General features: G+C 37.1%; 1 protein-coding gene across 46 annotated transcripts in view; it reads left to right on the forward strand.

Annotated features, from left to right (window-relative positions):
* CEP128 (centrosomal protein 128) overlaps nucleotides 1-16,661 on the forward strand; it is a 481,052-nt gene that overhangs the window by 23,172 nt on the left and 441,219 nt on the right. For all 46 annotated transcript variants that reach the window (XR_015133909.1, XR_015133910.1, XM_086319370.1 and 43 more), the window contains one exon: nucleotides 478-564. Coding sequence is in view for 39 of the 46 variants with exons in the window: in XM_086319370.1 (XP_086175496.1) it covers nucleotides 478-564 (87 nt within the window). In the remaining 7 variants the exon portion in view is untranslated. The remainder of the gene's footprint in view (nucleotides 1-477; nucleotides 565-16,661) is intronic.

Genomic DNA, 16,661 nt, shown 5'->3' on the forward strand with positions numbered 1-16,661 from the left:
AGGAACAAATTTGTTTATAGCTAAAAGTTAAGGGCTACTTTATTTTCTTTTCTCTTAATCAAGTTCTAAGGTAAATAATTGAAATAACATTGATCCTCGTGATTTGCTTGTCTTGAACACAATCTACCACATTTTTCTCAAGATTTCTCTTCTATAAAGAGGGGTTGAAGTGTACAAATTGTTGACATGTACAAATTGCTGATGAGGGTTCTTATCCAATTTATGGTTTTGTTTCCAGCTTGTTATGGATAAGGACTGAAACCATTTGCTTCAGATTTCACACGAGTAAATTGCAGATGGGCTTGAGTTTATCAGTGTTAATAAGATTTATTTGATATTTATGAAGTATATTGATGTCCAACTTAATTATTGTATCAGTTGTACTTTTTGCAAACAGTTGACCTAGTTATTTGATATACTGCTAAGATTGGGGAAAACGTCATTTGGAGCAATTAGTAAAGCCCACTTTTTTTTTAGGACACCAGTCGGAACCTGCGACAAGTCGACCAGATGCTTGGACGTTATCGAGAGTATAGTAATGGACAGGCGGGGGCTATAGAACATGTAAGAATGTTTACAAATGTTTGCATTTTCTCTTACTAACCTTTTTGGAAGTTTAGTTGTTGAATATGGATATGAGATAAAGGAGATGACCATCATGAATAGCTTTAGCTTTTTTACTGGGTTACTATTTTGTAGTTTAAATTTAGGTTAGCTTATCAGATGGATCGCCAACTAGTGTGTATAGATAAGATTCTGTTGAATTTGAAAGCTTTATTTATTAATTTTTTTTGGCTGTGTCACATGACATGTAGGATTTGTTCCCTGACGAGGATCAAACCACTGCAGTGGAAGCATGGAGTCTTAACCACTGGACTACCAGGGAAGTCTGAATTTGAGAGCATTAAATCAGAGGGGAAGAATTTAGGATGTGAATTAAACTGAAACTTACTAAATTTGGACCATGGATATCCCTCATGGGGAATTAAGAATTTTAAGGATGGTTTAATTTAGTAAGACATGCTCGTTATTTAAATAAATACTAAAACTCCATGGCCCTTTTAGTGCTACTCCAGAGGTAACTGTTGTGACAGCTTCTTGTATATCCTTTCAAACATTTTCTATGCATGCATAAGTATACATGTAATTGCTTTGAAAACCAGCATCCTGTAAAAAGTGTTATTTAACTTTTGTATAATAAGTGTTATGTAATTTTAATTCATTTAATGTATATCATTTTTCAGATGACACAGCTCTTCCTCATTCTTTTGAACAGTTATAATATTCCATAGTATAGATGTATTTAGGTTATTGTTTGTTATTATAAACTGTGCAGCCATGACCGTTACTGTACACATTTGTGGTGTATAATCATGTATGATTCTTGGAAGTATAGGATTTCTGGGTTAAAGGACATGTGCAATTAAAAATTCTCCAGACATTTCAAAATGCCCTTTCAAGTATATGCCAATTTAAACACATGGGGATTTAATATAATTCACATGGGGATGGAAGCCGGAAAGATACCCCGGAATTCTGGGATAAAATGAATATTTTTATTTGTTTGTTTGATTTTGGCCATGCCATATGGCTGGGGGGGGGGGAGTTTAATTCCCGGAGGAGAAATTGAACTTGGTCCCTAGGCAGTGAGAGTGTGAAGTCTTAAACATTGGGCCACCAGAGAATTCCCTAAAATGAATATTTTTTATTAATATTTTGCTAATTCCATTTCTTATTTCTTTCTTTTGGAATTTGCTAACTCATCTTCTGCAAACTCTTGGGAAACCAATTAAATTTATTCCTTCATGTTTCTAATTATGAGTGTACACTCTAAGACGACAGGTACTACATGTGTGCTGTAAAACTGATTATTTTATATATATCTGCGCTGTATGGCTTAATTGATGATTTATTTTCTTTTTACAAAGCAGAAATGTAGTCATCTCATTTGCTTGTAATTGGAGGCTAATTGCTTGAGTGCAGGGAACATATTTTCTCTTGTAAGGTTTTTTTTACTACTTTCATTTAGAAATTAAACTTGGGCTTTTTTGCATCTACCAGGTTTTTATGATTTATGATGTATTTGCAGATGGTGCCATAGACTTTATATATTTAAGTAGCTCATGAGATGTTTTTGATTTAATTACCATATTAATAATGGTAGTTAATTTTTTGCTCCATAATTTATTAGTAAAAAATTAAAAACATTAACTAGTGGCAGAGAACTAACCTACTTTGAAAGGGAGAATATTAGATGAATTTCCCTTGGATTGAGTTATTGGGAAATAAAACTATATATTAGGGAAATTTCTGTATGGGTAAGCTTTTAAAACACAGTATGCCTTCTACTAGAATTGGGAGGCCTAGAATTGAATTGAGTTGAATTGAGTTCTAGAATTGAATTGAATTGAGTTCTGGGGGAATGGTTTTATACATGAGAAATAAACTCAACAGGTATTTCATTTCCATCTGAATTACCCGTACATAAAATGTAGAGCTGCTCATATTTAAAATAGGACATAGGAGAACAAGATTTTTTTACCTTGCACATGTGCCAAGTTGCTTTGGTCATGTCCGACTCTGCAACCCTATGGACTGTAGCGCTCCAGGCTTCTCTGTCCATGGGATTCTCCAGGCTAGAATACCAGAGTGGGTTGCCATTTCCTCCTCTAGGAGATCTTTCAGACCTAGGGATCGAACCCAAGTCTCTTATGTCTCCTGTATTGGCTGGCAGGTTCTTTACCACTAGCACCACCTGGGAAGCCCTCCTTTTATTTTAGGCCATTCTTTGTCTGGTCTAAATTCTCCTCCTTAGTTTCTCCAAATTCTTGTTCTGTTAAAGTAGTTGGTTCTCAGTGATTACCCACTCACCCTCATACCAGAGGGGATGTCTCTCATTGCTTTATATTACAGTCCCTCGATGGAGCAGTGATTTCCAGTCTACCACCTGTAAGTTACCTGGGGGCACACCTGCCTTAATCTATGGGAAGATGTGCAACTCGGAGTATTTCTCACAAGTCAGTCTGATGGGCTTCTCAGTATAAATTGCTTTCTTATCATTAAAATATTTACTGTTTTGAAATATAGCAGTAAAATGAGCATAACCTAAAAATGAGTGTATGTAACTATCAGGTGATTCATTTGAATCTTTTTATTTATATTCTTTAAGTCTTGTAAGTATATGATAGTGTTATCCTCTATTTTTAAAATTTTAATCATTGTGTGTTCTGTTTAGGAAGGGACTCTGGAAATTGATTTTTGTTTTTTGTTTCTTTTTGAGCCTGTGCTCCAGCTCATGCAAGTTCTCTTGCTGTGGAACCTAGTTTCTTTTCAATACTGTGTAGCAGATTAATTCATTTTGAAATTATTATTATTATTTTATTGAGGTATAGTTAATTTATAATATTGTATTAGTTTCTGGTATACAGCAAAGTGATTCAGTTATACACACATATTTATTAATATTCTTTTCCATTATGGTTTATTATAGGATATAGGATATCAAATACAATTCCCTGTGCTAAACAGTAGGACCCTGCTTATCTGTTTTATATAGAATAGTTTGTGTCTGCTCATCTCAAACACCTAATTTATCCCCCATCTGCCCCCTTTCCCCTTGGTAACCATGGTTTGTTTTCTTTATCTATGAGTCTGTTTCTGTTTTATAAATAACTTTGCTTGTGTCACATTTTATTTTCACATATAAGTGATATCATATTTGTCTTCCTCGTTCTAACTTACTTCATTTAGTATGATAATCTCTATATCCATCCATATTGCTGCAAATGGAATTACTTCATTTTTAATGACTGAGTAGTATTCCATTGTATATATGTATATACCACATCTTTATCCATTCATCTGTTGACATTTAGGTTGCTTCCATGTCTTGTCTATTGAAAATAGTGCAGCTATGAGCTTTGGGGTATATGCATTTTTTTGAATTAAGAGTTTTTTCCAGATATATGCCCAGGGGTGGATTGCTGGATCTTATGGCAATTTTTAGTTTTTCAAAGAACATCCATAATGCTTTCTGTAGTGCTGCACCAATTTACATTCCATCCAACAGTGTAGGAGGGTTCCCTTTTCTCCATACTCTCAATAACATTTATTATTTGTAGGCTTTTGATGATGGCCATTCTAACTAATGTAAGGTGATACCTCATTGTAATTTTGATTTGCATTTCTCTAGTAATTAGTGATGTTGAGTATCTTTTCATGTGCCTATTGGCCATCTGTATGTCTTCTTTGGAGAAATGTCAATTTAGGTCTTTTGCCCCCTTTTTGGGGGGCATTGTTGGATGTTTGTTGTTGTTGCTGTTATTGACTTGTATTAGTTGTTTATCTACTTCTGCTTTATTGACTGTGCCAAAGCCTTTGACTGTGGATCATAATGAACTGTGGAAAGTGCTTACAGAGATGGGAATACTTGACCACCTTACCTACCTCCCAAGAAATCTGTATACAGATTACGAAGCCACAGCTAGAACCAGACATGGAACAATGGACTGGTTCCAAATTGGGAAAAAGGAGTACGTCAAGGCTGTATATTGTCACTGTGCTTATTTAACTTTATATTCAGAGTACATCATGCGAAATGCTGGGCTGGATGAAGCACAAGATGGAATCACATTTCTGGGAGAAACATCAATAACCTCAGATATGCAGATGACACCACCCTTATGGCAGAAAGCAAACAGGAACTAAAGAGCCTCTTGATGAACGTGAAAGAGGAGAGTGAAAAAACTGGCTTAAAACTCAACATTCAAAAAACTAAGATCATGGCATCTGGTCCCATCACTTGTTGGCAAATAGATGGGGAAACAATGGAAAAATTGAGAGACTTTATTTTCTTGGGCTCCAAAATTGCTGCAGATGGTGACTTCAGTCACGAAATTAAAAGATGCTTGCCCCTTGAAAGAAAAGCTATGACCAAGCTAGACAGCATATTAAAATATAGAGACATTACTTTGCCAACAAAGGTCCATCTAGTCAAAGCAATGTTTTTTCCAGTAGTCATGTATGGATGTGAGAGTTAGACCATAAAGAAGACTGAGTGTGGAAACATTGATGCTTTTGACCTGTGGTGCTGGAGAAGACTCTTGAGAGTCCCTTGGACTCTCAAGGAGATCCAACCAGTCCATCCTAAAGGAAATCAACCATGAATATTCATTGGAAGGACTGATGCTGAAGCTGAACCTCCAGTACTTTGGCCACCTGATGTGAAGAACTGACCCCTTGGAAAAGACCCTGATGCTGGGAAAGATTGAAGGCGGGAGGAGAAGGAGACGACAGAGATGGTTGGATGGCATCACCGACTTGATGGACGTGAGTTTGTGCAAGCTCTGGGAGTTGGTGATGGACAGGGAAGCCTGGCGTGCTGCAGTCCATAGGATTGCAAAGAGTCAGACACGACAGAGCGACTGAACTGAACTGTACTGAGCTGTTTATTTTGGAAATCCTCTGTTGGTCTTGTTGTTTGGAAATATTTTCTCCCATTTTGTAGGTTGTCCTTTTGTTCTACCTATGATTTCCTTTGCTGTGCAAAAGCTTATGAATTTGGTGTCTCATTTGTTTATTTTTGCTTTTATTTGTATTGCTTTGGTAGACTAACCTAAGAAAACATTGCTTTGATTTATGTTGGTACAGATTTTACATATGTTCTCTTCTGGGAGTTTTGTGGTTTTGTGTCTTATATTTAAACGTTTAAGCCATTGAGTTTATTTTGTGTATGGTGTGAGGGAGTGTTCTAACTTGATTGATTTACATGTGACTTTCCAGCCTTCCCAACACCACTTCCTGTTGTGTGGTGCTGTGTCAAAGGAGGCTGGGTATGACTCTGGGTATGTGGGTTTATTTCTGGGCTCTCTGCTCTGTTCCATTGATTCATATATCTTTTTTTTTTTTTTTTTTTAAACCAATACCATGCTTCTTGATGTAGCTTTTTGTAGTATTGTCTGAAGTCTGGGAGGGTTATACCTCCAGCTTTGTTCTTTTTCCTCACGATCGCTTTGGCAGTTCTGGGTTTTTTGTGGTTCCATATAAATTTTAGGATTATTTGTTCTAGTTCTGTGAATAATGTCATGGGTAATTTGATGGGATTTGCATTAAACCTGTAGATTGCTTTCAGTTGTATGGCCATTTTAACAATATTAATTATTCCAGTGCAAGAGCATGGTATATCTTTCCATTTCTGTGTCATCTTCAGTTCTTTATCAATGTTTTATAGTTGTCAGCATATAAATCTTTCACCTCCTTGGTCAGGTTTATTCCTGAGTATTTCTTTGTTTTAGAGGTGATTTTATTTTTTAAAATTTTATTTATTTATTTTTGGCTGTGGTCTTCGTTGCTGTGTGGGATTTCTCTGGATGGGGAGAGTGAGGTCTACTCTCTGGTTGCATAGCACGGGCTTCTCATTGTGGTGGTTTCTTTTGTTACAGAGCATGGGCTTAGGGTGCGTGGAGTTTTTATCATGAATAGATGTTGAATTTTGGTTAATCCATTTTAACCATTGTTCAACTGTTAAAAGAATTTTCCCCATGTTAAATATCCATTGTCTAATTGAAATTAGCATTTCTCTTTTAACATATAAGAGATTTCCTAGGAAATGAGATCAGCTATTCTGCTCTAGGTAAGATAAGAACTTTTATTATTAACTTAGATTTATAAATGATACTAATGTTAAATCTCAGGAAATGGATATAAGTGATATATAGTTTACCTTTGAACAACACGGAGGTTGGGACTCTGACCTTCCATGCAGTTGAAAATTTGTGTATAACTTGTAGTTGGCTCTTGGTGTCTGAGTTTCCTCCCTGTCTGAAGTTCTCCATATTTACAGTTCTGTGTTCGTGGATTCAGCCAACCTTGGATCATGCGATACTGTGCTATTTACTATTGAAAAAAATCTGCATATAGGTAGACTAGTGTAGTTCACACCCATGTTGTTCAAAGGTCAACTGTATATAAACTTATATATTTATTTTATTGAGATTTAGTTTTGTGAACATAATTTGTCAGTGAGTGAGAGACAATATAAATATTCAGTGCAATGTTTTCCTCCTGAGATGATTTCTTCAAACAAGAGAATTGTGGGAATTATTTCTGTTGGTTTTGTAAGGGTCAAGAGTCATGATCAGTCAATTTTTGGACTACTTTTTCTTGAAATGTACATGATTTTGCTATTGTTTTCTTGAATCTTTATTCCAACGCTAAATGTAATTCTTTGCTTATTATATGTGAAGGTCTTGCTCTGTGAAGAGTTGAGCAGTGTTAGAGGATTGGCAATGGGTGTGTGGTGTTTCATAGGAAAACAGCACCTACCTCTTTGGGAATTTCTGCCTAAGTTTAGTTTACAGGCTCTTTCTTTTTTTTTTTTTGGTAGAAACTCATTTAATTGTTTCAGTAGTCCTAGTGGGTAGATGCTATTGGGGCATGGAATGGTCACTAACTTGCATAGTCTCACAGTAAGTCAGTGACAGAGCCAAGGATAGGACATTATCCCCAAACCCAGCACCAGGGTTTGTTCCTGTCATTCATTTGTGGTTACCCATGTTTTCATGATGCTGCGAATTTTTTTTTTTTTTTCTGAAAATTGGGATTTTGGATTCCAAGTTTGAAGAGTAATATAATTTACATTGATAAACTAGATTTTGGAGGTTATCTTAACTGATTGAAGATCCAAAGCCCATCGTCATACAAGTCATTAAGGTTACCTCTGGTACAATGTCCAGAATGAGAGTTAGATGGAACAAATGTGGAAACAGAATGGGAGGGAGTCTGGTGCTGAGCTTGGATTGGCATTGAAGGCTTGTCAAAGTTGGCAGTTCTAGCTGCCACTTAAGGCAATGTGGTGGATTCTGCAAGTTTCCTTCCTCCTTCTTCCTAAGTGATAACTGTTGATTTTTTTTTTTTTTTCTAACTAGCCTTTCTTGTAGCCATAGCAGCCAACAAGCCATATTAAATTGGATGATATGATTTAGGATCTTTGGGTTCAGTGAACTTTATGAACTTAAGGAGGTGTCATCTTGTGTTATTTCTCATGCTGTAAATTTTTTTGGAAGTCTGAGAACATTTGGTCCAAAAAGAACCTATGTTATGAAAGTGTTAGTTGCTCAGTCGTGTCTGACTCTATGCAACCCCATGGACTGTAGCCTCCTAGGCTCCTCTGTCTATGGAATTCTCTGGGTAAAAATATTGGAGTGGGTTGCCATGCCCTCCTCCAGGGGATCTTCCCAACCCAGGGATCAAACCCGGGTCTCCTGCGTAGCAGACAGATTATTTACCTTCTGAGCCACCAGGGAAGCCCTATGGCAAAGTTTTATTTGCAAGTTTACTGGGAAGATTTGGAATATATTGTACTCCTGGGTTAAATAGTACAGTTGAATTGCCTAGTGTTTAGGATATTTCTAGGACTGTATGTTACTATTCATGAGAGAACAGGTCTGTTTTTTATGTTAATGTTATAGAAATGGAATGCCCTTAAGGAATGTTCAACATAGAAAGTTAATACATTCTGCAGTAGAAATTTGGACTGTAGCTGATGAGGCTGAAGTAGTTAATACTCCATATAAAGGAAAGATACAGTTCTCTTAATTCAAATCATTAGATTTACTAAGTACATTTTTAAGGTAAAGATTGGTTAAAATATAATACTGTCAAATTAGACCTTAGAGGCATGTATTAACAGGTCATTTTTCTTCAAATTAAGCACTCTGATTCAAATTTCCCTTTGGGAATAATAGACTGTTACCATCTGGCATATGAACTTTGGAAAAATTTGAATGTTACGTAACAAAGTCCAGGTTTTTCTTCTTTTTAGTGGGTTTCAGTTGTCAGATATACATAGTGACAGCCCAGAAGGATAATGTTAGATTTTTGGAGCCAGACATGAGCTACTTGTAATATTCCAGAGCCAAAGGTACTCATACCTTTCTCTCTGGCTGAGTTCTGATAATTGCCCTAAAGGTGAGAACTGTACCAACTTTTAACGACTTTAGTGTTAAGTAGTAAGAGTTTCTGGATAAGAAATTGTAATGGAACAACTGAATTCTGTTAGAACCCTCTTTTTGTTAATATATTTCAGATCTTAGGAGTTAAGTTCTTAGACCCTTATGTTTAAAATTTTATTGCCAAGTTTCCCGTGAAACTACTAGACAGAATTTTTTTTTTTTTTACAAAATTTTGCTTTGAAACTAGTGGAAAACTGTAGACTTTGGAGTCAGACTTATTACTGAATCCTGAACTTTTTCCACTAGAAACCACTTCAGTGATTTTGGGCAAGTTAATAAACCTTTCTGAACTTGAGTTTAATCATCTGAAAACTGAACATAATTATATATGCCTTATAGAGCTAACATTTATTGAAGTAGTCATGCTGTTTTAGACTCTTGTTAAACCTTTATGTTCTTGTTACTTCTTTAATTCATCAAGTAATCCCTATCTTCAAGTGTTGGCTGTGTTCTTAATATAGTACTTGGTATTTTAGGCAGGCCTTCCCTGGTGGCCCAGTGGTAAAGAACCAACCTGCCAAGGCAGGAGATGTGAGTTCATCCCTGGGTCGAGAAGATCCCCTGGAGAAGGAAATGGCAACCCTCTCCAGTGTTCTTGCTTGTGAAATCCCATGGACAGAGGAGCCTGGCAGTTTGCAGTCCATGTGGTCACAAGAGTCGGACACGACTGAGTGACTAAATCACCACAGCACATTATAGGCATTCAGTACTTTCCTGGAATTCATTGGGTCTAACTTAAGTTTCTTTTGTATATTATTGTGACTATAAACAACATAATGTGTTATAACATTCACAGCGATAAGTGTACCTGATTATTTTGACTTCAATACGCTAAATAGGCAGCATACGTAATATTGCTTTTGCCCCATGATTATATTGCCTGTCCACCCAAAATACAATAAGGTACAATTAAAAGTACATTCCATTTTTCATGCATGCTTATTTAATAACATTACAAATATTTTATGGAAGTACTTTTAAAAAATTAAAAAAAACTGTGGTTAGAATATGTGTTCTGTATGGGCTTTGAATATATGAGATTTCATTTAAAAATAAAATAGTTACATAAATAAAGGGGATTTCTAAATTTGAAAAGTATTTGTATGGACTTATATTTCCATAAATCAGCATGTGCAGAGAGGTTAGGGATAGCAGAGATAATGATCTTTTTGATAAATGAAAAAGATAGCAGCAGCCATTTAAAAAATACATTTCAGCAACAGATGGTGGGACTGGAAAAATATGGAATCCATAAATTTGCACTCTAATTTTATAAAATGCCTCACCTCCTCCACCTCTTCTTTCTGCCCTCCTCCTTCTCTTTGTTCTAGTGTTAATAGTAGAAGATAAATAGGCTGTAAGGGACCAAAGGAGAGCTGATAAAATTAACTCTACAGCCAATCTATTTTGCAGTCTATTGCCAGGTCAACCTTGACATTCTGTGGGGAAACAGTCAGTGAAGGAAAGTCAAGTAGAAAGCACTTAATTGGTGTGCCCATGGCTGTCATTATTATGTTGGACAAAATTTTTGACATCACCTCTTCTCTGCCTCTACTTCTGCCCTGGATTTTGCCAAGTTGACCTTACACTTGTAAATCAAGTACTTCAATCTTTCTTTTTTATACAACATGAATGAACTCCCTCCATAGTCACCTGTGCTGTATTCGTTGTGAATGTTTGCTAAATACTGACTTTACTTTCAGGTGAAACCAGGGTAAATGGTTAGATGAAATATTCACACGCTTCCAGTTTCTGCTCATCCATGCAGCCAAGTGGATGCAGTTAACCTATACATGACTAGATTTGCATGCATTTCTGTATAATCTGTGTTAGGGGATGTGTGTTTTCCTAGTATGAAAATAAAGGATAATTTGGAGTAAGAAAGTATCTGAAGAAACTAAATAGGATCTTTAATGGTTTCCACAGTTTAAGCCTACTTGGAATTGCAACGGGCTTCCCTTGTGGCTCAGCTGGTAAAGAATCCGCCTGCAGTGCGGGAGACCTGGGTTCAATCCCTGGGTTGGGAAGGTGCCCTGGAGAAGGGAAAGCCTACCCACTCCAGTATTCTGGCCTAGAGAATTGTATAGTATAGTATAGAATTGTATAGGACTGTATAGTCCATGGGGTCGCAAAGAGTCGGACGTGACCGAGCGTCTTTCACTTCACTTGAATTGCAACATTAGAATTTTTACCAAGGTCGTTGTTGATTTTTTTTTTTTTAGTTGTGTTTTTCATTTGTATGTAAGCTAATTATTTGAATATTTGTTACCTATTGTGTTTATGTGTGAGTAATTACTGTTCCTATTTTATTTTTGTTTTATTCCTACTTTATTATGGAAATTCCTCTTTGTGAAAGTAATGGTGGATAGTTTTTTTTCCCCTCTCGTTCAATGAGCTTAATTTTGTTGAGAATGTGAGTATGTGAGATACACTGCTTATTAGTATCAATAACTATAAGTTGACCATGGAAGTTAATCCTTGTGGCTCTTTGCCTTTTCTCATCTTGTCTTACTGAGGGCAAATTTTACTTAATATGATTTATTTCATAGGCATTTTTGATACTGTGTGTGGAGTTGGTGCCTAGTTTCTTAGCTGTTTACTGTTGCTTGGAAACCTTACCTTCCCAAAGACTGGTCAAGAGGTTTAGTTATTAATGAATTTTGGAAAGTCAGTATATATATATTTTTTTCACTGAAAGAAACAAACCAGAGTCCCAGTCCCAGGTGAGGTGAAGTTTAGCGTAACTCTTCCACTGAATACAGCTGTAACACCTTCACTGAATGCATGGAGTAGCTTTTTGAGGACTCTGAAAAGTAAAGACAGTCCTTGTTGCATGGTTTTGATGTGCATGAATTTTATTACTCCTATGTGGTCAAAATAACACCCGTCCTTAAACAATACAATTCAAATTTCAATTAACACAACATTGTATTAATGATGAGTAACTGCAAAAAAGGAGAAACTTTGCTGCTAGCTCTTCAGGCCACACCTTACTGTGTAAATAACAAATTGCTGCTTTTGAAGTTTGTTGCTGATTGGTTGCAGACAATGAAAAGTATGATTGTGATACTTCCCTTCTATTCCAGTGACAAACCTTGCTATTTATAAAAATAAATAATAATAATAAAGGAATTGGTCAAAAAGATGAAAGTGTTGCAAAGAAACGAAAATTGATAATGCTAAAATGAAATTTGAATTATATTATGGAGGAGTTACACATGGGGTTATAAAGATATAGGAAGGGTGGTGGGGAGGAATAGTTAGGGAGTTTGGGATTGACATGTACACACTGCTATTAATATATTTAAAATAGTTAACCAACAAGGACCTACTGTATAGTACAGGAAATTCTGCTCAATGTTATTAACAACCTAAGTGGGAAAAGAATTTGAAAAATAATGGATACATGTATATGTATAACCGAGTCACTTCACTGATAACCGAATCACTTCGCTGTACACCTGAAACTAACACAACATTGTTAATCAGCTATACTCCAGTATAAAATAAAAAGTTAAAAAGAAATAGCTGAGAGTGAGAATAGTGGCAGTTTTGCTGTTTAAGAGTCTGTAGATGTACAGAGGAATTCAGTGAGTCTTTAGGGAATGATCTTTTTCTGAAGAGTTTCTTTAGATTAAAACATCCCATTTCTTCACTCATGTTTGCTCTTACATTCAGCATCTGTAATCATCACAATGAAAACTGCCATTTACTGGACAAACTAATCTTCCCTAGTAGTAGTAGCTAGTAGATCAGTTGTGTCTGACTCTTTGCGACCCCATGGACTGTAGCCTATCAGGCTCCTCTGTCCATGGGATTTTCCAGTCAAGAGTGCTGGAGTGGATTGCCATTTCCTTCTCCAGGGGATCTTCCCGACCCAGGAACTGAACCCCGGTCTCCAGCATTGCAGGCAGACACTTTACTGTCTGAGCCTCCCTAGGCATTGCTCTAATTATTCTACATACATTATGTTATTTCATTCTCAAAATAAAATGTTAGTCTGTGAAATAGGTCAACAGGAGCAGATGCAGAAGTAGTAGAGTTGAGGCAAGTACGGGCTTTCTTCTGGTTCTTCTGAATCATGATGTTTTTAATGATTACACCCCTTATATGGAGTGCGACTGCTGCCTAGGTGATTTCTCTTCATATATTTGATTTGCAGTATACTCAGTCTTTCTGAGTTTTATATATATGTGCAATATATATATATATTTCAATTCACTGAGCTTGACTTATATTTTGTCTTAAATTAGACCTTCAAATAGAGATGTCAGAGGCCTTTCAGAGATGTTGATGAGAGTTTTTAAAATTTGCTCTTATATTGTTAATCTGAAAGCTTATAATTTATTTACTCCTTTCCAAAATGATGAGTTATTTCCCTAGCGTTCCCTACTGGTGACCAATGACGTTTTTTTTTTTTTTTCTTTTTGAGTATCATTAACTTACGAACTTAGGTGTATTGGAACAGCTTTATTCCATTGTAGTTAGTATTTTTATTAATGCCCAAATTATTTCATCTGTCACTAGAAAGAGATTTTTCAACTTGAATTGTTTGTTTAAAAGAATGTCTTAACAATTTGAATAAACTACCTTGTAAACAAGTATTGCCATTCAATTTCAGTGGCTGAGTTTTATTTTTATTTCTACTGGGTCAGTTCAGTTCAGTTGCTCAGTTGTGTCTGACTCTTTCTGACCCCATGGACTGTAGCATGCCAGGCTTCCCCGTCCATCAACAACTTCGGGAGCTTACTCAGACTCATGTCCATTGAGTTGGTGATGCCATCCAACCATCTCATCCTCTGTCGTCCCCTTCTCCTCCTGCCTTCAATATTTCCCAGCATCAGGGTCTTTTCCAATGAGTCAGTCCTTCACATCAGGAGGCCAAAGTATTAGAGTATCAGCTTCAGCATCAGTCCTTCCAATGAACACCCAGGACTGATCTCCTTTAGGATGGACTGGTTGGATCTCCTTGCAGTCCAAGGGCCTCTCAAGAGTCTTCTTCAACATCATGGTTCAAAAGCATTAATTCTTCAGTGCTCATCTTTCTTTATAGTCCAACTCTCACACCTATACATGACTGCTGGAAAAACCATAGCTTTGACTACGTAGACCTTTGATATGCTGTCTATATAGACCTTTGATATGCTGTCTAGGTTGGTCATAGCTTTTCTTCCAAGGAGCAAGCGTCTTTTAATTTCATGACTGTAGTCACCATCTGCAGTGATTTTGGAGCCCCCCAAAATAAACAATTCTATTGTTTTCCCATCTATTTGCCATGAAATGATGGGACTGGATGCCATGATCTTAGTTTTCTGAATGTTGAGTTTTAAGCCAACTTTTTTACTCTCCTCTTTCACTTTCATCAAGAGGCTCTTTAGTTCTTCTTCGCTTTCTGCCATGAGGCTGGTGTCATCTGTGTATCTGAGGTTATTGATATTTCTCCAAGCAGTCTTGATTCCAGCTTGTGTTTCCTCCAACCCAGCGTTTCTCATGATGTACTCTGCATAGAAGTTAAATAAGCAGGGTGACAATATATAGCCTTGATGTACTCCTTTTCCTATTTGGGACCAGTCTGTTGTTCCATGTCCAGTTCTAACTGTTGCTTCTTGACCTACATACATATTTCTCAAGAGGCAGGTCAGGTGGTCTGATATTCCCAATCTCTTTCAGAATTTTCCACAGTTTATTGTGATCCACACAGTCAAAGGCTTTGGCGTAGTCAATAAAGCAAAAATAGATGTTTTTCTGGAACTCTCTTGCTTTTTCTATGATCCATCAGATGTTGGCAATTTGATCTCTGGTTCCTTTGCCTTTTTAAAATCCAGCTTGAACATCTGGAAGTTCATGGTTCATGTACTATTGAAGCCTGGCTTGGAGGATTTTGAGCATTACTTTGCTAGTGTGTGAGATGAGTGCAATTGTGCAGCAGTTTGAACATTCTTTGGCATTGCCGTTCTTTGGGATTGGAATGAAAACTGACCTTTTCCAGTCCTGTGGCCACTGCTGAGTTTTCCAAATTTGCTGGCATATTGAGTGCAGCACTTTCACATCATCATCTTTTAGGATTTGAAATAGCTTAACTGGAATTCCATCACCTTCACTAGTTTGTTCATAGTGATGCTTCCTAAGGCCCACTTGATTTGCATTCCAGGATGTCCGGCTCTAGGTGAGTGATCATACCATTATAGTTATGTGGGTTATGAAGATCTTTTTTGTATAGTTCTTCTGTGTATTGTTGCCATCTCTTCTTAATATCTCCTGCTTCTGTTGGGTCCATACTGTTTCTGTCCTTTATTGTGCCCATCTTTGCATGAAATGTTCCCTTGATATCTCTAACTTTCTTGAAGAGATCACTGCTGCTGCTGCTAAGACACGTCAGTTGTGTCTGACTCTGTGTGACCTCATAGACAGCAGCCCACCAGGCTCCTCCGTTCCTGGGATTCTCCAGGCAAGAACACTGGAGTGGGTTGCCATTTCCTTCTCCAATGCATGAAAGTGAAAAGTGAAAGGGAAGTTGCTCAGTCGTGTCCAACCCCATGGTCTGCAGCCTACCAGGCTCCTCCGTCCATGGGATTTTCCAGGCAAGAACACTGGAGTGTGTTGCCAATGCCTTCTAGTCTTTCCCATTTTATTGTTTTCCTTGATTTCTTTGCATTGACCATTGAGGAAGGCTTTCTTATCTCTCTTGCTACTCTTTGGAACTCTGCATTCAAATGGGTATATCTTTCCTTTTGTCCTTTGCCTTTAGCGTCTCTTCTTTTCTCAGCTATTTGTAAGGCCTCCTCAGACAACAATTTTGCCTTTTGGTATTGCTTTTTCTTGGGGATGGTCTTGATCCCTGACTCCTGTGTAGTGTCATGAACCTCCATCCATAGTTCTTCAGGCAGTCTGTCTATCAGACATAATCCCTTGAATCTATTTGTCACTTGCACTGTGTAATTGTAAGGGATTTGATTTAGGTCATATCTGAATGTTCTAACAGTTTTCCCTACTTTCTTCAATTTAAATCTGAATTTGGCAATAAGGCGTTCATGATCTGAGCCATAGTCAGTTCCCAGTTTTTCCTGACTGTATAGAGCTTCTCCATCTTTGTCTGCAAGGAATATAATCAATCTGATATTGGTATTGACCATCTGGTGATGTCCATGTGTAGAGTCATCTCTTGTGTTGTTGGAAGAGGGTGTTTGCTGTGACCAGTGCGTTCTCTTGGCAAAACTCTTTAGCCTTTGCCCTGCTTCATTCTATACTCCAAGGCCAAAGTTGCCTGTTACTGCAGGTATCTCTTGACTTCCTACTTTTGCATTCTAGTCTCCTATATGAAAAGGACATCTTTTTTGGTTATTATTTCTAGAAGGTCTTGTAGGTCTTCATAGAACCGTTCAACTTCAGCTTCTTCAGCATTACTGGTTGGGGTGTAGACTTGGATTACTGTGGTACTGAGTGGTTTATCTTGGGAATGAACAGAGATCATTCTTTCATTTTTGAGATTGCATCGAAATACTGCATTTTGGACTCTTCTGTTGACTATGATGGCTACTCCATTTCTTCTAAGGGATTCCTGCCCACAATGGTAGATATAATGGTCATCTGAGTTAAATTCACCCATTCCAGTCCATTTTAGTTCACTGATTCCTAAAATGCATTCACTAA

Source organism: Bos grunniens, chromosome 10 (assembly GCF_055505025.1).
Source record: "Bos grunniens cultivar Pamir isolate PY7600 chromosome 10, Bosgru_T2T1.0, whole genome shotgun sequence".
Lineage (NCBI taxonomy): Eukaryota > Metazoa > Chordata > Mammalia > Artiodactyla > Bovidae > Bos > Bos grunniens.